This window comes from Accipiter gentilis, chromosome 18 (assembly GCF_929443795.1).
Source record: "Accipiter gentilis chromosome 18, bAccGen1.1, whole genome shotgun sequence".
Taxonomy (NCBI): domain Eukaryota; kingdom Metazoa; phylum Chordata; class Aves; order Accipitriformes; family Accipitridae; genus Astur; species Astur gentilis.
Window position 1 is genome coordinate 2226245 of NC_064897.1, and position 25176 is coordinate 2251420.

Below are 25176 nucleotides of genomic sequence, written 5' to 3' on the forward strand. Positions count from 1 at the left end.
TGGATATAAGGTATCGTGATAAATTAAAAGCTAGGTGGTGTGTGGCTGGTGGTTTTGGTGTTTGTTTAGGTCACTAGTAGTACAATTCACCAAGCTCTCTTAGTGTTTAAACTCTGACCCACAGTTTGAGTGTACTAACTGATAGACGCTAAAAATAAAAATGCATGGCAAAATCCATATTTTGTTTGCAAACCCCCCAACATCTGGAGGTCAGGTGATGGCTTTTAAGGGAATTTTTATTTGATTCATTGTGGTGGGTATGAACTACACTGTTCAGACCTGCATGAAGATGTCAGGTAGGTTACAAAGGGCAGTAATGTTGCTCAAGCCTATCTCAAATATTAATATACCGTCATTTGTATTGGTTTTATGCAAAATACCAATTTGAAATACATAGGTAGGATTATTATTGTTAATGTATTTTATGTTTTAGAGAGTATCCCCAAAGGTATAAACGACATGCTTCTCCATGTTTTAAACAATTTAAAACCAAAGCTAGCCTGCTGGGATTATTACTAAAATTTCCAAAATCTGTTAACATCTGCATTCTATAGAATGGCCATATAAGGAAACAGCTACAAAAAATTGCATAGAGAACTGATTACTGAAGAGACCATGTGAGATCAGCAGCAGCTCAGGAGTGATGGAACAATACACTCACGGTGAAGGAATCACACTACAGAATTATAAAGCAGAAAAGATAACTGTCCCCTGTAGGAAAATTATCTCGCAGTAGCCCCGTTGCTGAGTCTTTCTCTCTTACCTCATCTCTTTTGTTGACTGGAAGTACTTTGCAGCACAAAGTTTTTGTTCGATGTTGTCTTGTGGTACCACAGGAGAGTCCTGGGCAATGACTAAGACTTCTAAATGAAATGGTAATAACCATGATATAGAAGTTTAATGATAAAGTAATAAATGTCCTATGGTATGATTATAGTGACAACTAAAGCTGTCCTTTATCTGTTCAATAGCAGAAGCAGTGGTAAACAGCAATTAATCTTTCCTCCTCATCCCCTCCATGAAGCACAACAAATCTTGCTGATGGAGAAACTTTTGTTTCCATTTTTTAATGTGAATGAATACATCCTGGTGGTGATAGTCAGAATGGGTAAAGATGGATGGTTATGCATTCTGAATACGTTTGGATTGCTGTAGCTTAGCGAGTTTGCCTCCTGGCCTCCACTTCTTGTGATCAATCAAATCTCTTTTAAAAATGCAACACTGTGAAAGCTTGACATTGGCCATATAAACATTTCTGAGTTCTTGGCTCTTTTGTTTTCATGTGAATGTTTTTACCTAGGGTTCATGGAGATGAGAAATCCCAAGACTGTTTCGTGTGCCATCAAATAAAAATGAACCTTGTAATAAGCACAGTTTGTGTTTTTGGTGCTCAGGCATTGTAAATAAATTATGTTCATAGGTGCCAAGTGTAAACTGAGAATATTCATTCATAAATCCAAAGGCTAGAGACTATGCCGTTTAAAACTGCAAGGACACAAATACACTTTGGGTTCTATGAAGGATGCACAGTTCTACATCCTTGCTTCTGCTGCTCAGTAGGGCTGGAACTGTCCCTTCTCTTCCCTTCTGCCCTTGATCTGCTCTGCACCTTCTCGCAGTGCAAATTGTCTTTACAAACTGCAGACATCACGCTCACTTGTTCTGTATTCATTGCAGAGTACAAGGGAAAGGAAGGCTGGGCAATCTCCCCCTCCAACTGCACTGTATTCTAGCTTTAAAAAATAAAATCTCACATTTGTCTTAAGCGTAAAAATTCACAATTGCCACCACTTTGGGCATTTAAGATGTTACATTGAAGGTGGAAAATTAAAATTTGCTATAAACTCATCAGTCCTTGTATTAGAAATAAATGAGTTCTAATTTTTAAAAAGGAATCTTACTAGAATTAGGTAATCTGCAAGAAGATGTCTAAATCAGTTGTATTAATCAGAATGAAAACCACTTCCAAATCAGGATGGACACTTCCTGAGACTTGGCAGGACCCCAGTCAAAAGAAACGTTTCCAAACTCAATTTGGGACAGAAGGAATTCAGATGCTGACTCTTCGCTATTTCTCTTCTGAAAGCAGACAAATTAACAAAGGTTTTTGATGCCAGCAACCCTCAAATCAAGGATGATTGAAAGAAAAAGAATGTAAATTTCTCATCTCTCTTTATTTGACAAGTTTGCAGCAATGTGACAACGTGTGTTGCTTTAATTTATCTTTACCAGTTTTGATTTTTTGTGTCTTTCCTTTGGGACAACTGATGGGGGGGTAGAAGGGGGTTAAGTATTATTAGCAACAGTTTATTAATTCGGAGTGTGACACAGTTGTGTCATTGCACTGTGAAATTTTGTCTGCTGTGGTACAAGCCATCTAATTTCAATGTGGAATGAAGTGCCTGCCTGTTTTCATTTATGATTACTGACATTTAAATAATTACTCAGTTAAGTTCTCAATCGCAGAATCACTTTTCATTGAATACAGATGGCTCCTTCACTAGTCACATCGCTATGTTTTTTTCTGTACAGCGCTTAATATTTAAAATAAAATTTCGCTCTTTTTGGTCTGGAGAGTTTAGTGCAAGGTAGCAAAAGTCCACTGATCTCTATCTATCTTTCTATCTATCTGTCTTTTTTTTGTGAGGGGCAGGGCAGAGTTATCTCAACAGAGGCTCTGCAGCGTTGATAGAATATGTGAGTGACATGCAGCTGTGTGTTTATCAGAACTGGAAAGCCCAGGCTAGCTGCTCATGTCAGTCATCCCCTAGCAGTGTTCTGGCAAGCACTGCTGCTCCAGGGTTGGTATTCTCTATGGACTGTGCTACCTAGGCTATTAATGGCAAAAGAGTTCAACTTGTATACCAAAACAAAAATATTTCTTTTTAGAGAGACAGCTGATATGAGTCATGCTGTAAACAGGATTTGATTGAAGAATACTACTAACAGAAATTAAATAGGCTACTTCAGTATTATTTTTTTAAAAGGACAGAAATGAATGCTTTGAGCTACAATGCCAGGATTGTCTTCAGCCAATTTTGTTTTCTCATCCTGTAACTTTCATGGGTCTGGCATGTATTTTTGTCTGCAAAAGGAAGGCAAATTGATTAATCTTATTTTAGTGTGGGCACCTTGTGTTAGTTTAATTATGGTAGCTCCAAGAACTGGGTTTTTTTCCTGTAGTGTCTGAAAAGGAAGAGACAGGTTTGGAGAAAGTATTTCTCGGCTGTGTTTAATGCTGTGTATTTATCCATCACAGTGGAATAACCAACGAAAGGCTTCAGGTCTGTTTTCTCCTTCCCATCCCTTATTATGAGACCCCAGTTGGGGGCACATGCTAATGCTGTTCAGGTTATGCGACACGGGAAACACCATAATTCAAGTCATTTTTTCAGGTAGCTTTCCCTTGCCCTGCGTAAACACAGAAAGCACTGAGAGCAATTAATAGACTTACAGACTTCTAAACAAAGCATCCTGCTCTGTTCATATGCATCACAGAAGTTAGAAAAATGTATTGTAAAATGACTATCTCTGTCCCCAGGCTCATCGTTTTCCCCCTTCAATAGCATAATGGCTGTTGACTCATATTTCTGTTTACCAGTAGGCTGAAGTTATGACCCATGCTTTATTTAAAAATCGCTATAATATATTATTTTCTGGTCTGAGCATCTGTTATGCAACAAAGAGGTGGCTATTTTGTTGTTGCAGTTCTTGTAGTTTAGAAGGAGACTATCACTTTTTCTTTTTTCCTAACAATTGCACTAACCTACATTTAATTAGTGTCACGTCATTTGGATAGGTTGCCCACAAATGTAGGAACGATTGGAGATATGGGCTTTAGTAGTTGGCTTGTTGCCACCTGTGATCAAACAAATTGCTGTATATCGATTCAGTTTCAGCTGACCTGGAAAATGAATTCTGGAGGAAGCAGTGATATCGCCCATATCCCCGATTTCTGCAGATGAGGATAAAAGTTGCTTTTTCCCCCTCAGACCTCCAAAAAACATATCCAACAAGAGCTTAGTGTTATGTGCCATTACAGTAACGTTGATGGGATACAGGGCCAGACAAGTACAGCTGCTGTCTATGCTACAGATTAATGTCTTTAATTAGACTCTTGAAAGCTTAGCCAATAAAGGCATAAACATGTTAAAAATTGATATTTGCTACATCGTAGTTTATACAGTGAGATTCACATCAGATTAAAGCATTAACCATTAAACCAATTTCTGCAAACTGAATTGCAAGCATTTATGATGTCCATTTTCTGAAAGGCTTGTTTCTACAGAAAACCTCTAGTCCACTGACAGCCAGCATAAAATTCTACAAATTCTCAGGAAATCATTGTGTTTCTTGTTTGCTGAGGGCAATGCCTTGACGAGCTAGCTGTTCACAGCTGCCACTTCAAAAACCATGTCTTTAGACAGGTTGCGCTATAAATATAATGGAACAGTTTTGCTACAGTGATGTTATTTGCCGTAACTTTATTCAACTGAAACATGATCTGATCGGGAATAAAGCAAGTGGTCAAATAGATCATAATTATTGTCCATTTGGTTCCTTTAGTAACTACACGTGTCCTTAGATATTGTATTTGGAAGTGTCATACTCCTTCCAGAACTGAGTGCGTGGGCTAAGGTTTTAATATTCAACCTGGAATTTAACAGGCAAAGGCATAAGTACTTAGAAGGTAACTAGGAGCTCTATTCAGCTAAGCTTCTAAATCTAGTCAGTGGACCGCTTTCAAATAGAGCTTGGGGTTCTTTGCAAAAGTCTCTGAAACATGCCTATGAAAATTTACTTCAATAATACATTGTCAATTCTTTTAGTATACCGAACTAAATTCACATGAGCTATTCAAATGCCATTCTGTAAGGAATGGGTTCATTAAGGAATTTGTAGTAATTTACTCATTTTTCCTGTGCAAAATACACATGCAACCTTGGTGAATTTACAAGAATGACTGAGTATCTTTCATTAATGTATGACTCAAAATTTTTCTAGAACAGCATGGAGATTCTTGGTCATGCAACTAGATGCATGTGTACTTTAGTTGAAATACACAAATATTGGTTTCAGTCTGGCTACTTAGCTGCTGAAAGGTAAGCATAAAAAAAATTAAAAAGTCAATCTGATCTTCCACACTCACATAAAGAAACGTACAGCAGTCCCTCCAAGTCAGTGGGTGGTCTGCCACCCTTCTCAAAATGTCAGCAATTTTCTTTTTTGTCAGACCAGCATAGGCTAATATTTTAGATTAGTCTGCTTCCAGGAGGAATCTCCAAGGGAGACTACATGTAAGCCAAATTGCATTACCTGCTGGGTGGAAGGAACAGCACAAATTGGAGAGAAGGAAAGAGAGAGAGACACATGATAATTTTACCAAACTCAAAAGCAAGAAGTAGCACAAGTCTCAAGAAAAGTAACACTTCTTGTCCTCATCCTGTTTTGCATAATAATTCTCATAACAAACTTACCTTGAAAGCTGTGGTCCAAATTAGATCCTTGATTGGATGCATTTTATTGAAGTTTTTCCTCAGTAGCTGATGTCAGATTTCAGTTAGTCCAAGACATGAAAGCAAATTAGATAGGTACCCTTCGGGAGATCTATGATAAATATTTCAGAACTGTCTCAAGACTAGAATCACGTATTTCAACATACCGTGGGCAGGCGGAGTGTTAAATCCCACTGAATTCCAGAGAGAGGTGGAAGGAGCAGTGGTCCGTCCCAATCTACCTTTAAGCTGGGGAGGCCAGTATCCCTCCAATGGTAAGAAACAGGCTCTTCCATCCAAAGATCCTATGAAACATTCCTCAGCCTAATGGATCTTGTCTCACCCACTGACAGAAGAGGGAGCTTAGGAAATCTTTGCAAATGCCCTCTGTAGCTTGCTAAAAGTTTAAGGCATTTAAAAGGAGAACAGCAGATTTACAGGCATGGTTTGGTGCTCAGTTTGCAGATACGCTCATTGAGACTGGGTACATAAGCAGCCTGGTAAATCTAAATCTCCTGCTTCTATGTCATTAGGTGCAATTGAAAGCTACTTTTAAAGGAAAATTATAGTTGGGAAGACACTCTAAAACACTTAAGGAAAGGTGGTGGTATTTCTATGAGACATGTTAAAAAAAGTGCTGTAGGCAATGCTGAAATATGATTTGATCCTACATTCTATTCTCAAGGACTTCCAAAAAATGAGTGTATCAAGTAGCTTTGTTCCCAAACCTTCTCCCTCTGTTCTGTTTTCAACTGAGCCTATAGAGAAAAACGAGAGTGACAGCTTTTACAGATGAGATCTGCATTAACTGTTTTTTCAGGACTACAAGTAGAGGGCCTCTTCAGAAGGTCAGCCAGCATCCAGACTATCAAAGATGTTCAGAAACTCTACAATCAGGGTAAGCTGTTACCATACTGTTACCAGTAATAGTGTGAGGGCTTTGTTGATCTTGGTTTTGTTGGTGAAACAGAAATGCTAGCTTTCGTGTAATTAGTTAATTATAAAACCATTTCTAACATAAAATATCATAAGAGCACTAGTACAGAAACCTGAAAGATAGCAACAGGCACTTAATGCTTACTGAATAGCAGGTCATCAGTTGATGTCAGACCAGAGCTTACAAAATCTGTAGCAGCTAATGAATGATAAGGTTTGAGTCAAAAATGGTCTGGTTTTTCATAAACATTTGTATTGCCTCTCTGCCCTTTGAATTACTTTAGTTACGAAGTACAACGTCTTTGTGTCATTTTGCCTCTGGTGGTTTTTTCATGGTTATGGCAAAGAAATATAATTTTACCTAATAATTTATGAAATGTAGTGAAGTAATTTTGAAAGTCACCGAATACCCCATGAAGTCATTTTAAGAAATGCCATTATGGGGAGAATCTCTTATAGCAAGATTAATAAAACTCTATGAAAAATACAAAAAGAAAATGCCAGGAATTACCAGCAGCAGAAAGCCAAGAGGTTTTGTGTTTAAAATGTACTGTGAAACAGTTTTTAAGTAGTAGTTCAAAGAAAAAGTAAAACATCATTTGATTGAACACCTTTTTTCTTCTTTTTCTCCTTTTAGGCAAGTCTGTGAATTTTGATGATTATCATGATATCCATATTCCTGCTGTTATCCTAAAGACTTTCCTTAGGGAGCTCCCTCAGCCATTACTAACATTTGAGTGTTATGATCATATCCTTGGAATCACCAGTGAGTATAAATAGGTGTTTGAAAAATTTATACAGCAAGTTGAACTGGACCTGGCTAATAATTCACGATCACTGCTGTTTGCTAACCATGACGCAATCATGGGTATATATTTTTAGTGTTTCACTGCAGCCACAAATGGGCAACCTCATAATCTGTACCAGAGCAAGGTGGTCAGGGTTACCGAGACCATTTCTAATTTTTACAAGGTTTACTGGTTTATCTATGTATCATACTCTTATTATTAAGAATTGGATCAGACTTCTCATTGTCAAGGCTCCATTTTTATGTCATGGCACAGCACTGAGTCAGTCTTAGTGATGCAAGGTATGTCAAAGCAGCTTTAGTTTTAGCAGCAGGATTGGCAGAATTGTGAAAACAAAATTTAGTTGGTCATTTGTATGCTGCTTTCCTTTTTTTTTTTCTTTTTTTTTTTTTTGTGGGGAGAGGATTGTTTTTATTGGAACTATTCCTATGGGATAATATACTGGGGAAGAAAGGATCTAAAGCCATGAGAAGACATTGATTATCTAAAGATCAGGAACCACATGAAACTATGAATTCTAAAACTTTAATTATGTGGCCTTTGTTGGGGACTAGGAGGTTATAATGCTGGCAAGGCAACCCCCTAATACATGGGGCTTGAATATCTGAGATCCCAGAATATCTGGGAGTTAGTATGTAGTACTTGTGGAGACTGGTATTTTGCTATCCAGGCTATAGTCCCCAAGCTAGCAGGGAACCCGCAGGACTTCCAGTCACAAGTCACAAGCACACATTTTTCCAAAACCTACTTTTTGAGGAAATTATATCTAAATGGAGTACAACTTCCAACAGAACCTGTTAGTGTACCTCTGGTAACTATGAGCTGATGCTGTTGCAAAGTATAGGTTATCATCACTATAATGACTGTTGCTGTTGGGGTGGGGCACAAAAATAATTCGGATGGGGTACAAATCTCAATTGCTACATGTTTGTAAAGTGTAGAAGTGCAGCAAGTGTAGTGTACCTAGATATACCATATTCTAGGCAAAATTCTTATACTGCGCCCATCACTAGCATCTACATGTACTATTTCATATCATTAACTTTATTTATGCTTTTCCATTAAGAACTTAATCAGGTCATGTTCATAATCCTCTGAAGGCCTGTCCTGGTTTTCTATTTGCAAGTCTGTATAATCACCACCTTTCAAATCAAGGATTCATCTGTCCACACACTAAATATCTCAGGGCACTGAGAAAAACAGGTCTGTTCACAGGGAGGTTGTAGAAGTGGAGGGAGTAAAGATTGTCACTCAGAACTGAGGAAAGAATAGAAGAAATTTGGAAAAAGTATATATAAATGTTAATTTTTGCTGAATTAATCTTGTGCTGACTTTGTGGACATGATGTTACTTCGTGCTAGAGCTAAGTGAAAAATGTGAACATGTCTGAAAAGAATCTGAGATCAATGCATTGTCCTAGGAACGCTGGAAGGTTTTTCTTGGTAAAGCGCCTGTGAAATGTTCATTCACGTTATTTTTGTTTACTGGTGTTTTAAATGTTGACAAAATATGTTGAAAAGTGGAATTTAAGAGAATTTCTCCTTGGGCTTTCTTGTTATGCAGTGTGATGTCCACTATCTTTTCTTGGTGCTGTGGTGATATCCTGATTTTAAAAGATCTTAAGCTTGAAAGCCAGGCTGGACTGCAGCAACGTCATATTCTCTATGAATACAGTGCAGAAGGGAGCTTTGAAGAGGTGTGATCACAGACAGCTGTCTTGGGATGATTTGAAAATTCTCATTCTGTCTTCTGGAAGACACCAGAGCAGTGTGTGATGTATCTATTACATCTCTTAACCTGCAGACCCAGAAATACAGTCTCTCTGCTTTACAGTACTTTGAAATGATAGTGAAGCTTTTCTCTTTAGTGTCTCATCTGAAACATTTTTTTTTAAAGAGTTATTGATGGGAGCTGTGAAATAAATTACCCGAGTGACTAACTAAAAAAATTAATAAACCTTGAAGCTTATAATTGTCAAAGAACTTCTTCTTTGGTCATGAAAACTGCTAACAAGAGTTCCTTTACCCAGTATTGCTACAATTCCTCCATTATTTACTCTGCAGAAGGCTGACAAAAAAATTCTTGGGACTCAGATTATTGTGTTTTACGGGAACTGGTAGCTTTGCAGTAGGAAAAATGTCAACACAGCTCACCACAGTATAGCTTCACGTATTTAATTCAGAGCTTGAGGGAACATTTAACATGCTGGAATTTTGTGCATGCACACATACTTATGCACACCTCTAGCTGTGTCAAGGAAAGGGAGAGAGAAATGCAACAAATGCAGAAAAAACATCAGCACAAATCGTCTGGTTAGGTCAGGCATGATTGTAATCATCAGGCCTTTCTCCAAATTGGTGTTAAACTTCCAGTACTAAAATAATTACAATATTCCAGCAAAAAAAGGAGAAAAAGTCACTTGGTACAGCATTTGAAATATAATCCAGTGTTAGTGTAATTCTCACCCAGAGTGTCTAGATGATGCAAAGAGTTTGGGGTCCAGTTCTGGTTTTGCCCGTCTGTAGAAATGAGTTAATGAACCTGCTCAAGTTCATCTCTAGAAAATTCTTGCCCACCCAAGTGGCCATCTCATAAATTTTTGCCAAGACAGAATAGTTTCCTGCAGAATCACAGAAGTGTTTTTAAAGTTAGTAGTGTGCCAGAAGAGCATTTTGTGCAGGACTGTGTCTCAGCAAGAATAAAATCAGAGCATAAAAACCAGACGTCTGGATTCAGTGCGTGGAGAGATAATGGAATTCAAATCAAGACCTTTGGAAGTCCTCTCTAACAAAGAAATTATTTTGGCTCTTTCCCTGAATCAAGAAAATACTCTGGAAGTTAGTCTTAGCCAGATACAGGATAATGCAAAATATGATAGGGACATTCAAAGGGATAACCTTACCTGTGACTGTGGTCGTGGAGGTTAGTAGAGCTGAATTTTGTGGTCTGTTTTACAGATGAGTATCTAAAGTAATTCCAGCAGATATAAATAAGGTATTATTTCTCGGTAATATTTTGATGGTTTGGAGTTAAGACTGACTTCGACATTGCAGGTGTGGAGAGCAGTTTACGAGTCACCAGATGTAAGCAAATCATTCAAGGACTTCCTGAACACAATTACGTTGTTCTGAAATATCTGATATGCTTTCTCCATATGGTAAGTATAGGCAAAATTTCCAAAATAGTGCTGGTCTTTTCTTTCTAAACCTGTTCTTGTTAATGCAGCATTTAACATCTCCACAGAAAATAAAACTGAATAATTTAAAAGTATGGTGAGGTGGTTGTGCAGTACTTGCCAATGGAGTGAACTCAGGATGTAGAACCCTTCAGTTCTGATAAGAGTCACTGCTAAACGATGGTCTGGCCGTCCCTTCACCATGAAATTCTTTAGATGTAATGAAAAGTACAGTGTAAATTTAAGTGGAACTGTGCCTGCACTGGAATATTTAAAAGTCCTGTCCCTTCCACTCCACATTCACAAATGGATGTTTTTAATGATTTAGGTTTTTGGTTTTTTCCTATTTTGGAGTGAAAAAAAGCCTGAAAATAGTGGTTGTGTAATTTTCAGTGCTGGAGAAAAATTAGGTGAAATCACCTTTTTTCTCCAAAGTATAAATCTTGGGCAAAAAAACCACCAAATAAGTTAGTGTCATTTTAGAAAATTATAGAAATATTAATGACCTTTAGAACAACAATCAGCAAAATATTTTATATTAAATCTTAAAAATAACATTTTCCTGTTTAAAATAGTCTTTCATTCTCTAATTTACTACAGTGTTAAATGAAAAAATTCCAACGTGCCATTTTGCAAGGATTTTTGGTATGCTTCATGATAAATGAAATCATGTGTCTTTTGTCCTACTTTTTGATTTTCTCTTTTTTTTTTTAACCCATTTTCGAAAACCCCACAAGCCTGAGGGTTTGGGGAACAGCCATTACAAATAGTTTTACAGTTAGCCTAGTGATATCCTTTGGTTGCCAATTTATATGCAGGACAAGACAGTAATAGGAGTGTAAATTTCCCTTCCTTCTGCCTTATCCAATGCATTGTATTTTGCAGATTGCATTTTTTCAAACCCAGGTGCTAAAATTGAGGATTATGGCGTAGCTGACACCTAAGTAAAGTGATCTAGCCTTCAGAAGTCCTAAGAGCCCACCAAAGCGATCATGTATGTGGAATGATGCTGATTTTCACCAGCAGGGGAATTAGCCCTCAGTAACTGTTCTTGGGGTACAATCATGTTTGCCATATTCTAGCAGTAGCATATCTCAGAAATGAGTACATGTAATCCCTTTTTCTATCAGAACTCTAGAGAAAAGCAAGATTAAAGGAAACACATTGATACAACCCTCACTCAGACAGCACTTGCAAGGTTCCTATAATACCCACATGTTCGTTTACTGTTGCTTAGCTGAACTCTAATGCTATTAAGGAAATCCTCGTGTCATTTGCTATTATTTTAGCAACTGATATCTCTCCTCAGTGTTATGAATCGTGTAAGTGACTTTGTTCCAATAATAAATACACCATCTCAATGCACTTCTTAAGAGCTGAGCACTTGAGGTGTTAATGAGGTGTGCAAAAGTACTACATAGTGTTTTCTGTAATTGGGCAACAGAACATAGCATTATTTTTGAGTATGCCTTGTTATGTAAAGCACAGCGTCAAGTTGATACTAGTGCTCAGATCTGCAATTTTTGCTGATCCATAGCTTTTCATCCTTAATGTCTCAGGGAATATTTGCATTTGGAAAGGTCAAGGGAATGTGAAACAATCTAGGAGCTAGAGATTTCTATTCATTGCAGATCGGTGTGCTGCACAAGCTGCCACAATTCAAACTTTAACAGAGCACTCTACCAATAATCCTAGTTTTTACCTGTAAGCATCAACCTTCTTAGGTGTAAGAGGCAATTTAATTCTTCCATGAGCTCAGCCTCGAGTAGTGCAAGAGGTACTTGTGGTAATTTCGTGAAGTGGGATGAATTGTAATCACTAGATACAGGTTTTGAACGCTCCAGATTTGATATAGGCTTGTGGAAGGAGGAAAAGAAAAAAAACCCTGTTTTCTCTGCAGTCTCAGCCCCCTTCTTAATACAACAGCTCCTTCTAGTCCCAGGGTGCTACAGCAAAACGGTGCAACTCCTACAGAAGTAACAGGCTTGAATTTAAAAAATAGGCCCAAATTCTTTAACCTTAGATTACTGATTTTGCCAGTAATGAGCCTAGTGTGCTCTGAAAGGTATAAGCTGTCCACCTCCACTTTGCAGCGCATCTCGCTGCTAGAGAGGGATTTGCAGGGTCCTCTTGGAGATGCAGTGGACTGCGCTCCCTAGGCAGAATTGGGCAACCGGGAGCAAGAGGGAAAACAAAGGCCGGTTTTCACAAGTCAGTCCCTGAATTAAGTCTGTAAAAAATGTCTGTTCTTGCTCAGCTGATCTCACAAGAGGGGAGTGTGCACAAACAAGTGTTTGTTTTCCACAAGCCCCGCATTGCACATGCAGTGAAGTGGATTTATGAATGCACATGCAAACTTAAAGGGCTCAAAGTTGTCATCTTGCAAATTACTTGGCAAAGCACTCTGAGGGCTACAGTTATCCAGTTCTGAAGCCAGAAACCATTTAGTCGAAAACTGTAATTGTAGTTTTCCATGACAGTCCAAGGCTAAACAATCAGGAAAGTTTGTATAATATCATCTAGATTGTGTTTTTATAACCATGTCTTTGGTTTTGGTACCAGCTGATACAGCCCCCTCTCTATGTTTACACACTTTCCTTCTCTGCTGCTTATTTCTGTCCCTGCAGTCATGCCTGATACAGGGGAAGGGTGGCTGACTTGGCTGAAAGAACATTGCAAAAACCTGCCAAATTCAAAAAGTCAAACTTGGACCAACTAGAAAAAATGCGGAAGGATTTGGGGCCCATGAACTGTGCTTCAGATCTTTAACTGGGAAGGATTAGATGACTAAGCCTCATGGAGCAGGTACAAGCAGCTGGCACGTCTGCGAGGTAGCTGAGAGTGGGGGCTAGAAACTTGTATTTCCAGTCAGTTTGTGGGGGTGTTATAATATCTAGTAATTTTCTTTTGAAAATGTTTTGTGGAGTTCCTTTCAGCATTGTGACTGAGAAACCAAAGAGGTGGTGATGTCCTTATATTTTTCAAATGTGATGGTAATTGGCTATTTCTACCCTCTGTATTTCACTGTTTAAGTTCACTAGGTAGTGTAGTGGCTGTCTGGTTTCACTCCTGCAGTATCCATGAGGGTGCTGGGATGCCAGGATGTGGAATCCAAAAATTGTCACAATTTTGCTGGGGGGAGCTGGGCGTTTATTCTGGGATGGTGAAGATGTGTATTTTGCATTTGTTGATGTGGCACTAAATCTTCAGTGTTTATTCCCAATGATGAGTTTTGCAACATACAAGTTTTACCTTTCTAGCGGACAGACTTTGTTACTTAATGAGTTTTCCGTACATGTTCCAGTGAAAGGGGGGAAAAAACCAACAAACTGGAGCTGTGTAGTTCTTTGTTGTAATACTTTTCTGTGAAGTTCAGATGATTCCTTCAAAAATACGATCTAGGTCCTTGGAGAATTGTCTTTTATTAGCTTGTCAAATTGACAGAGCCAGTGTGTTTTCACTTGAAACAGATGACGGTTGCTAACTTAGTGAGGGAATCAAAGAAGGAGTCGAGGGGCTTAGTCCAAATGCTAAAGATGTCATTTGTTTTTCTTAAATAGAACGTACCTTTGGGATGCAGTTATTTAGAGGGGCAGCCCATAAAGAGGTTGGCTGACTGCATGCTGCCCTTACATCATCTAGTGTTGGAAGAAAACATCAGCTGCCCATGATGGTGTTGTAGATGAAGTAGATGTGTTCATGACATTTGAGAAAGAAATCTGGCATTGGAGTAGTGAGAGGGTTGAGATGGTGTGAAGCCTGATCCCCTCGGGGAGGGATAAAGCCATTACTACTGGTATGACAAGGCTTCCTTGCTTGCAACTCTTGACGAGCTGGCAAAGATTATTAATTTGCACACTTTTTCGTGGATCTGCTGAGGAAGGGATTGCTGTGCATTTTGGAGTGAAGCAACATGCTGTGTCTCCCTTGAATTCCTAAGTGTCAGCCTCATTGATGACTCACAGATAAGGCTTAGTGTAGCTCTGCCTCAGATGATATAATCACTGTTTCATTTTATCTTAAGGATTTTCTCTCTCAGGAGAAGCTGTGTCATGGCTATTTTTGTTGATCATTTCAACATTGATTGTCTCCTTGAAATGCTCACAGAGTGGTGGTGGGTGGGAAGAGATGGTTTCATTTGGGAATTAGAAGCATTCTTTGAAATAGTTGGCCTAAAGATTAAAAATAAATCTAGCTCTACCAGCAAGTCACAGTGTTATTGCTTTGAGCTGGAACATTGGCCTTTGAAGGCAGCGGCTTTGTGTGTTTCAACAGCTGGGTGTGTTTCAACTAGCGCTTAAAGACAGCAGCTGTACATGACTTGCGGGATGGAGTGTGTCAGGGAACACTCCCAAAAACTGGGGGAAGACAACTGAAACAGGTTTGGCTCCTTCCACCCTCCGCTGTCCTCCAGTACTACACCACACGCTTCTGTGCCATCACAGGGTACCTGCCCTGTATGGACTTAAGGCACCTGCCTTAGGATATACAGCACATATCTTTGGTTTTGTGCAATAGAAAACACAATGTGACACGCTGTAGCTCTCACGTTATTTTAGAGACTTTCAACTGAAAGAAACACCAAAAAATAATTTCTCCTTGGTCCACAGGAGTTTTACATGTACAACATTACACAGTGCGGATGCAGCCAGTATGAGCCACCTGACTCAAAGGCCAGAATGCAGTCCCTAACCTTGTATATGTATTAGTATCCAAACACCAGCTTCATTGTCCAGCTACCTTCAGGGTACCTAGGTCTAGCGTCTCCTTGTTAACGGGGTACTACTCATAATTGTCCTAATCATTTTCCCTCACCAGTTATTTTGGTAGTAGTTTAGATTTTGCTATATTGCTGTAGTATAATGAACTCTTTTTTTGAGCTGGTCTCATCTGAGCAGATTAAATGAACAAGATGGGCTTGTTGGTTTTTCTGTGTAGTTAAATAGTGCACTGAGAGCAGTATGTGAAGGTCAGCAGGTTATATGCGGTTCGTGCTCTAGAGAGAATGATGTGGGTTTTGCATAAGGTCATGAAGCAGGCATTGCCGTTTAATCTGATGACTTTTTATTCTCAAGCTGTGAAGTCAATCCTTTGAAAAGGTGGTTATGCCATCAGTATCTCCCTCCTTTATCTATCCCTGCTTCGTGACCTTAAAAACAATTGAAGCCTTTAACATTTGTAGCAGAAGTAGCATCATTGTAGCTCTCATGTCCCAGAAGTGTAAGGCAAAGATTGGAAGGAAAAATAGTACCTATTATTGGAAAAATTAATATGGTTAGGAAGAAAATTTTATGCTTTTGGGCACATAAGTGCTTCTTCATGTCCCTCAAGGAAAAGAGTTCCATCCTGTGCACCTGTCTAAAGGGCATTACATCCCCTCATGGCTGAGCAAATAGGCTCCTTGGAAGGTAACACACTGAGGAGGGTGGGACTGTGCTGTAGGAGACAGAGGGGAATGGAACCTGTGGTACCAGGCAGAGGGCAACTGGAGTTTGTGCATATGCTAAGAAGTGTTCACATGATCATAATGTTTCTTGGATTTTCCTCTAGTGCCCTTAGGCTTTTCATAGCACTACAGCGGTGCCTTTTCAGTAGGCTCTATGGCAAGGCAGAAATGGAGAGACAGTGAGAAGCAGAATTTTTGCTTTCCTATTCCACTTGAAATTGTAGCAGGAAGAATACATGGGAGACTTTGCCCGATAATTCCTTGTTCCGTTCTGAGATGACAGCTTCAGAGTAACCTGTACATCGCAGTTTGTGACTGCATGGTCTTCCCATGACAGATTACTGATCAACAACTGCAACCATCAGCCTGAGAACTGGATGAATTACCTAGGTCGGGAGGAATCAAGAGCACCTTCAGCTTGCTAGCTCTTTACAGTAACAGAGAACTTGTCATATAGGACACCCAGACCATATTGGGCTTTAGATACCAGCCGTGCAATGCAGGAGAGCAAATTCCCTGACAAACTCACACAGAGAAAAAATAAATACTCCTGCTACCCAGTTCTGGGCTCACATCCACAGATGGGAGTAGGACACATCATCCAGGTGCAGAACAGATTTCAGTGCTGTGTATTTTACCTGCAGCCCATTTTCACCTCCATTGCTTCAGAGGAATTGGGTGGATGTGGGGATAATTGGAAGCGAAGTCATGCATCAGTGGAAGAAAAAAAAAAATCCTTCTAAACCCTTGCAAACAACTTCAGAAGTCCTCAAGGTTTATTCTATAGAGGACTTAGTACTGAAGCAGGTGGGATCACTGTTTGTTTATGCTATCCTTCCCTGCCCCTCAGCAGAGATATCCATAGATTCCATATAGAAAGATTGAAAACAATTAATTTTCCTAGTGTGAGGAAACAATTCAGCCCTTTTGCTTGACTTACTGACATCTTATCTTGTCCTTGAGGGACACAGACTCCAGTGGCCCCATCATAGCTCTAGGCTGCATAGTCAGCCCCGAGGCTGTTAAGAAGCCAGTGAGGTACCTGAGGCCAGGGTCTACTCCCATCATTTGACCATCCTCAATACAGGGTGGTGTCTCGTCTCTCACTCTGGGGCACCTGTCTGCATATTCATGTTTATGTTTTTCCAGGTTTCACAGGAGAGCATATATAACAGAATGACAGCATCCAGCCTGGCCTGTGTCTTTGGTTTGAATTTGAGCTGGCCGTCAAAAGGAACAGCCTCCCTGAGTGCTCTGGTACCTCTGAATCTCTTCACTGAACTACTGATAGATTTCTACACGAATATATTCAACTCCCGAACAGTGCCTGGTGAGATCTTACCTTAATGGTCCCAGAAAGGAAAATGGAGTATGGCTGCCTGAGGGAAAGGTCTCTGTGCCTCAACTGGTGGGAGCTTTATATTCGGGGCTTTCTCCTGCAAAGAAAACTTTCAAAACAGAGTAAAGTTTCTATAGCTTTCCAAATACCAAAGATGTTGGGAGGAGCACACTGCCCCATATATTCTCATTACATGGGGGAGAAGATGTACGTGAACATTCAAAGACCAGTAGGTCAAAGTGAATTCCCTTATGAAACTTGAGCAGCTGACAAAAACTGGCATGTTAAAAAAAATCATGACACTACGTGCCAGTCTGTCATTTTTTTGGGGATCTGGAGACCTTACTATGTGGCATTATTTTCTGCATGGGCAAAGCTAAGTTCTGGACCACTCCTGAATGTGCAGCTTTCTTCTTTTTTTTTTGATTTGAATGCAAGTTTGTTAGAAATTTCCCTATTAAGTTAATAAAGATGGAATCAATTTTTAAGATACTAAAATTCCTAAACTATTTTTCCATATATTTAAGTGTCTTGTTTTACACAAAAAAGGCGTGGGCAGTTGTGGCACATCAGGTTTGCAATTACCATGGAGGATAAAGTGTTTCCTGGGTAATTTGAGTTGTGCAGACAGCTAACTAATTATGCTTGCAAATATCTAATATATGCAGTTAATCACTGTAGCTGCACATGCAAAATGTGTGGAAGTTTTTTTCTTCCTGCAAGTTCAAATGTGGAGCAATAATCTTAAGGGCTTTTTTCTCTAAATACTTGGAATTTTCATCAGTGGAGCTATATCAGTGAGTGCATAATACAGAATATAGACAAATTTTGAGAAGAGTACCCCTAATGTTTGGGCTGCATGCTTTTGCTGTTTGAGTTAATAGAAATTTGCTCTTCAAATCAGTTTCTCTAGAAAGCAGTAAGAGCAACAACTTGGATAATATACCTAATATCATTTTTATAGATTAAAAGTCTATTATTAGTCCCAATGTGAATAATTAGCCAACATAAAGGGAGAATTTTCAGTGTTTTCTTTCTAACTATGCTATTAATATTGCTTGTATTTGATGAACTCTTAACACACTGCTATTTCATTGTTTAACACTGGTAATGGGGTGGTGTAACGAAGTTATCATTATAGTTGTCTGCAAAGCAAAAGAAAATTAACCAGTGGTAAAAAACATAAGTGGTATTTTCCCTAATGCTCTGGTCTTCCTGCTTCCGTACAAAGCTAACAAAACAGAGGGACTATTTAGACTCCAGTAAAACTAATAGTCTCAGGAGGACTATTTAGGCATCCTCTCCTCTGCAAACAAAGAGCCACTTTTTATCCTGTAGGTTCTAGTGAGTTGAGGGTTTGTACTTCTGGCCTTCCTCTTAGCAGTTACGAATTGCCTGCCTGTGTAAAGGGTGCAACAAAATCTTATTGCAGAGAGTAAAGAGGATTTGTTCTTGTCAGCAATTTCAGGAAATAACCAAGTATTCGGAAGGCTGTGGAATGCTGGATGTGCCAGACCTTCATTTGCCCAGTAGGTGTCATCTACAGCATTAGGCAATGATTAAAATTTGAAAAATACAGAGGCTTTAGAACAAGATGTGTTAGGACCAACTTCTCACGTCACAGTTGTGTTTTCCCCAGTTCCTCATGTGTCTTAAAGACAACCTTTTGGCTTTTGAATAGGTAACAACCACCTATGACACCCATTTAAATATAAAATCTTGCATAATACAAAGAATAATTAACAAGCATTCATAACTGTTGCATTTCAGCAACGTGAGATTGCCAAGGGTAAAACTGTTGTAGTTTTGTATTGCAACTCATCGGCTTTACATATGAGTTATCAGTGACAGCATCCTGGCCTTGTTGTATTGTGAAAAACAAACACAATTACACTCAACACTGCTCAGCAACTTGGCAGCATGGTTCTGTGCATCAGCACCCTGTTCGTGTAGGGGAGGAGTTTGGCCTCTGGGGATTAACAAAACCTGAGTATTTTGCCACTCTCTGACCTTGGTCAAAATATATATGCGTTAATTTTGCTGTCTGTAAAAAGAAGGAGCACCTGGCGTTAGAAAAGTGCTTTAAGTGCTGATAAGTCCTTTAATATGGTTGTTTTCCATTTCCCCATGTCCTCTTCCAAAAATCCAGCAACATCAAATGGCATTTAGTCTACAGGCTACACTGCGTAATGAGAATGTGAGTCCCAAATAGTTTTAGCACAGTAACATACCAGAGGCCCATGGGATGAAATCCTGAGTTCATGGAAGTCAGCCTTGCTCAAGAAGTCCCCAGAGCCTGGGGAGCCCTCACAGACCCTCAGAGCCCTCAAGAGATTTAGTTCTCCAACTCAGCGCAGGTTGGGAGAGAGCGGGAATTTGGCAGCAGCAGTCATGCTGGTGAAGTGACCCCTTGGGGCACAGCTGCCTCTGACCCCTTTACTTTTACAAGTAGAAGGTACAAGCAACGAGCATCCCTTCGGCTAATTTGCCTGCCTGTAAGCATGTAAGTTGATAGTCAAAACCAGACTCACTCTTTTGGTATTGGTCACATGCCAAACTGCAGGTCTTCCTTTTACTGCTTTGTAAACTACCGTTTTCCAGCAATTTATAGCGCCTCTCATTTAGTGAATGAAGAGTAAAATGGCGTCTTCTCATCTCAAGGTGCCTTCTTCCTTTAAAGACCAGATAACATCTGTTATCTGCCAGTGCAGGTAATTTGATGCTGCTTAAGAAAAGTAGAGGCTCTGGTTCTGATTGCCGTTAGCACTGGTGGGCAGAGTGTGGCAGGGGGACGGGACGGGACGGGGGGCTCCTGCTCCCCTCTACCTTCCTGTCTCCCCAGCAGGCAGCCTGAGACAGAAGTAAGGAAGGTACTTACCTCCACCTCAGCCTTCCCCTGCAAGCCTGCCTGCCGCAGGGAAGTGACTTTCCCAAATCGAAGGCACCTTGGTAGCAAAACCCTCCTAGTGATGAGAGCCCAGCTCTGTCCCCCCCACCCCAATGGAACTGGTGAAATCCGCCATCTGTGGCAGAAGCCCCCACTCTCTGTCCTGAGTGCCAGACTTAACTATGACATTAAATCAGCTCTCATGAATTATTCAGAAGGGGTTTGGAGTGAAATTCATGTTAGAGAAATATATGTTTCAAATTTCCTGACTCTAAGAGGAGTCCTGGAGGTGTCCCCTGCAGTTACTTTGATAACAGTTTCTCTTTACAAATGATAATTGCACGATTCAAGCTTTTGTACAGTGTGGCCTTGTGAACTCTTCTCTCATATCAAAGAACAATTTTCAGATCATTTCCATAGCAAAAAGAAAGTGATTATGGAGATAATCTGTTGGAAACACACATGCTGGATTTCAGTTTAAAACAATAAAATGCAGTCATGGAATGAGAAATCAGGTGTTACCTAGCTGACAATATACAGAGAATAAATTGCCTAAGCATTTTAGTTTACTGAGCTGTTAGGAGTTGAAAATTGGTCCCAAGATTAGTCTGATTATCAGGATGCCTCTAGCAACAAGCACCAAAGGGGGAAGGGAATACTTTTCTACCCTGAATCTATGAAGAAATGTAAGAAGATTGAACAATGTCATTAACCAAGGGAGGTCTTTACAGTTCTTACAAAAAACTTCCATAAATGGATATCACTTACATGTGTGCAGATGATCTGTCTGTGTGTGCTGTACTCCTCGAGTGGCATCCATTGCGGAATCTCTCAGTTTTAGAAACTTTAATATATTCATCCACTCATGAGAAAACTAATAACAGAAAAGCCCCAGATACTTGATTCACATGTTCAATGTGTACTTAGGTAGCAAGTTGAACTTTTAATGGGGTTGTATTGGGTTTGTGTGGCCAAGGCCGAGCCCATCAGTGGCGGTCGTAGCACCGCTGGGAAAACATATTTAAGCAGAGGGGGGAAAAAACTGTGCAACTGCAGCTGGAGAGAGGAGTGAGAACATGTGAGAGAAACAACTCTGCAGATGCCCAGGCCAGTGAAGAAGGAGGGGAAGGAGATGCTCCAGGCGCCGGAGCAGAGATTCCCCTGCAGCCCGTGGTGATGAAGACCCTGGTGAGGCAGGCTGTCCCCCTGCAGCCCAGGGAGGTCCACGCTGGATCAGGTTTGCTGGAGGACTTGTGACCCCTTGGGGGACCCACGCTGGAGCAGTCTGTGCCTGAAGGACTGCAGCCCGTGGTAAGGACCCACGTTAGAGAAGTTTGTGGAGGACCGTCTCCCGTGGGAGGGACCCCACGCTGGAGCAGAGGAAGAGTGAGGAGTCCTGCCTGTGAAGAGAAAGGAGCGGCAGAGACAAGGTGTGATGAACTGGCCCCAAGCCCCATTTCCCTGTCCCCCTGTGCTGCTGGTGAGGAAGAGGTAGAGAAAATTGGGAGTGGAGTTGAGCCTAGGAAGGAGGGAGGGGTGGGGGGGAAGTTGTTTTCAAGATTCGGTTTTATTTCTCATTATCTTACTCTGATTTGTAATAAATTATTTTTTTCCCCAAGTCACTTCTGTTTTGCCTGTGACAGTAATTGTTCAGTGATCTCTCTCTGTCCTTTTCTCGACCCACGAGCCTTTTGTTGTATTTTCTCTCCCCTGTCCAGCTGAGGAGGGCAGTGATAGAGTGGCTTTGGGGGGCACCTCATGTCCAGCCAGGGTCAACCCACCACAGTATTGACGGTACAGTCACACCCCCCCACCCCCTTTATTTCCTGAATATTTTGTCTTCACAACCCTGGAAAATGTAGGTTTGCCAACACTCCCACTTTTCAAGTGGCTGGGGGGGTGTTGGGGCGTGGGGGAAGGCAGTCAGAGTTACTGCCAGCACCTGTAGTTCGTGAGGTGAGAAGCTCATGTTCAGTTGAAGCTCTACTGGCCAGTCATGTTCCTGCTCATACTCTATTAATTTCTAACATGTTCTTACTTACAAAGAGAAGTCAGAAGCAAACGTACACTGCTCTAAGTAGGCACATCTCCATTGAAGCCAAAGGTAGGACTGAGAGAAGTATGTAAATCATGTGTTGAATGATACGCGTGGCTGATGTGTGGAGGGTATTATTCTGCCTTTCCTGGTAGAGTAATACTCATTTTCACCATCTGAAGAGTTTGATTTTTGTCTTTATCCATGCACAGCTTGGAAAGCCATTTCAGTGTATTGCACCTAATACAGCAAAAGGATTCCAGTGCCCTCCAGCATCATCTGAGAACAGTGGAGGATTGTAGTGGGGGGCTACAAACACCGTCTTCTTCCTTGCAAACCAGAAAGCTTGAGAAAGGACTGCCTTAGCCGATGAGATTTCTTTGGGTTATGTGGGTGACCTGGATAGTGAACTGGCCTGGAGACCAAGAAGGAAACTTGCAAATACAACCAGGAAAAAAGCCCTTTTCCACAGTGGGCCTATCGGCACCTAAAAGCTGTTACCCCGAATTGTCTGGCTCTGCTGGCCTCTGCAGTGCTCCGGAGCGGGGGAGATGAGCATCGCTGCTTCCCACTCATGGTCTCTTTTGAGATGCCGTCGCCTTTCCCCACGCAGCGTTGGAATTATTGCCAGAGGTAAGGCGGGAGTTCTGCTGGAGCCGGGGGAGATGACACACATAGCTGACTGATCATTAAAGCTGGCTTTTTTTCTGTGGCCCTGATTTCTCCATGGTGCAATCATCATGCAGAGACTGCTTTCCTGCGTGGCAGTCTGTCTGTAGTCCCCAGAGCAGGAGCTTGTCACTCACAGGGTTAGGGCTCGTGCCTGTTGTTGGGAGCGGCTGGATCTGATGTGTGATCCAAATGTTTGGGGGGCAAAACTGCAGGCTGCAACATGGAAACGTGCTTCTCCAAAACACAGCCTGGTCTACTACCTGCCTCATTTTCTTTTGCTTCGATCCTCAAAAACTTACTCATTTAAGCTCCTGCTAGCGCAGACATTAATGCCAACCTCCTCAAGCCTAATAGGAAATCAGGTTTTCTATATTTTGAGGGGGTTTTTTTCCTCTGTTACATGGATCATGTTCCCCGATACTGAATTGTACTCTCAAATTATTTCTGCGCTTCAACCTTTAATTGCCCACAAAAGCAGTTTAGAGCCTCTTACACTTGGGCCATGAAAATTATCCCCTTAATTAATGGGACAATAAAAAGCAACTGTAAAATGCACCAAACTGCATCATCTTTAGTGTCTGAACTGGATTTCTGCAGCAGTCATGGAAGAGTCTTTGGATGGGTGGATTTTTGACACTTCACCCAAGAATTTTTTGACCCAAAGCTCTAAAAATAGTAAGAGCTGTAGTAAGGTACTTACTTAGTTTCTCTGTTTCAAAAGCTTCCGAAGAAACACGTTCTCCCCCTGTTTCACCTGCCAGTGTTGTCTTTTTTCTCCCTATATATTTCCCACCCCTTAATGCTGCATCCTCTGCGTTATTGCTGTTTACATCCGTCTTCATCAGCATGCTGCTGAAGTTGGGCGATGGTGTTTGCGCTCACGCATGTGTTCCCCACTGTGTTTTGTGGGGATAGGAGTGGTCCGAGGCTCCCGTGGCCATTCTGCGGCTGGATGAACTGAGCAGAAACCGCAAGAGGTTTGGTTCTGTGGGGGAGTTTCAGATTACAGTGTCTCAGTGAGTGAAATTGCCGAAATCGTGTTTCCCCCATCTCTGAAGCAGAAAGGTGGTTATGCTTTTGATAACTAGATTGAGCTTTTATATCTAATACCCAACACTTGTTGTGATGAAGGGGAAAAGAAGTTAGGAAGATCTTTTCCTTTCTGCATTTCCCACCTCTCCCAGCCTTCCTCATCAGTCTCTATCTTTTGGAAAACTTAGTATACTGGTGCATGCATGAACTGCAGCCACAGGTGATGTCCAGTAAAGCTAATCTTGTATTTAATAACCATGCCCAGAATAGAAACAGCATCTCATCAGGCTGCACAGCTCTCTACTCTGAACATGTGCATAGAGCCGAGCAAGGCATGGGGCTGGTGTCGGTGTCTGCCTTGTTCCATGTTAGGAGTTGTAGAGGGGACTTGTTTCCCTCCTCGCTTTCCCTCTCAGTACAGGAGCTCCCTCATGCTCACTGGGCTACCAAAGAGCAGCAGCCACTAGCCCCCCAAATGCTTTCATGTTAGTCCCATCTGCTTGGCGTACTTAATGCTGCTGCAAAACCACTGCACAAGCAAGATGTGGGACTATCACAAACCACTTCCACCTTTGCAGAAGGATTAGCAGACCTACATTCTATTCCCATCCCCACATTCTGTTCTGAAGCCTGAATAAGTCTTTTTTTTTCTTATCTTTGGCTTGTGGCTGACCTCCCAAGCAATACTGTGGCAGAAGCCTTCCAGGGTTCAGAGTGCACACTGCCAGCCCTGATGGGTTAAGTGGCCATGGCACAAGGACAAAACAAATCCATTCCGTTACAAAATAACATTAAAATTCAGTGAGATAATATCACTGTCTTCTGCACCAAAAGAGCTTTTACAAAGTAATATAAATGAGAGGATGAAAATAATGTGAGGCTTTGTAGAGCGCTTTCACAAGCCCTGACACCCGGCACGCTCCTGCCGGGAAGGCAATAAACACCCCATTCTCTGCATGTCACAGTATCACAACTTCTCCATATAATTACCACTTGAAAGTTAATAGGACCCTTCTCCCAGCGTGACGGCTGTGTTTTCTGTAGTCACTGCATGTCCTGCATCCACAGCCATCACTGCGGACTTGGCTGCGGCAGCACTATCGTGGAGGACAAGTTGGTTGAGGGTGCCTCAGAACTCAAGCTATTGATTTCCCTATAGGAACCCCATTGCACCAAGGCACTGAAGACAATGGATAGTGCAGGGATGGCGAGGCAGTTCCTCCTCCTCGCAAGAGTCATGATGGACAACACCAGTGAAGAGCGGGAAAGGGTGGGACAGAAAAGAAGGAAACCAAATCTACCTGGCTAACATCACAACTAGCGCGATGACAATCAAAACCAGTGGCAAAC

General features: G+C 41.0%; 1 protein-coding gene across 2 annotated transcripts in view; it reads left to right on the forward strand.

Moving 5' to 3' along the window:
- Positions 1-25176, forward strand: part of ARHGAP8 (Rho GTPase activating protein 8) — a 110811-nt gene that overhangs the window by 67698 nt on the left and 17937 nt on the right. The window contains exons 10-13 of one of the 2 annotated variants that reach the window (XM_049822592.1): positions 6316-6393; positions 7069-7197; positions 10294-10397; positions 17011-17191. In XM_049822592.1, the coding sequence (XP_049678549.1) occupies positions 6316-6393; positions 7069-7197; positions 10294-10397; positions 17011-17191 (492 nt within the window). Of the gene's footprint in view, positions 1-6315; positions 6394-7068; positions 7198-10293; positions 10398-17010; positions 17615-25176 lie in introns of those variants that run through there. The other variant, XM_049822591.1, reaches the window with a different exon arrangement.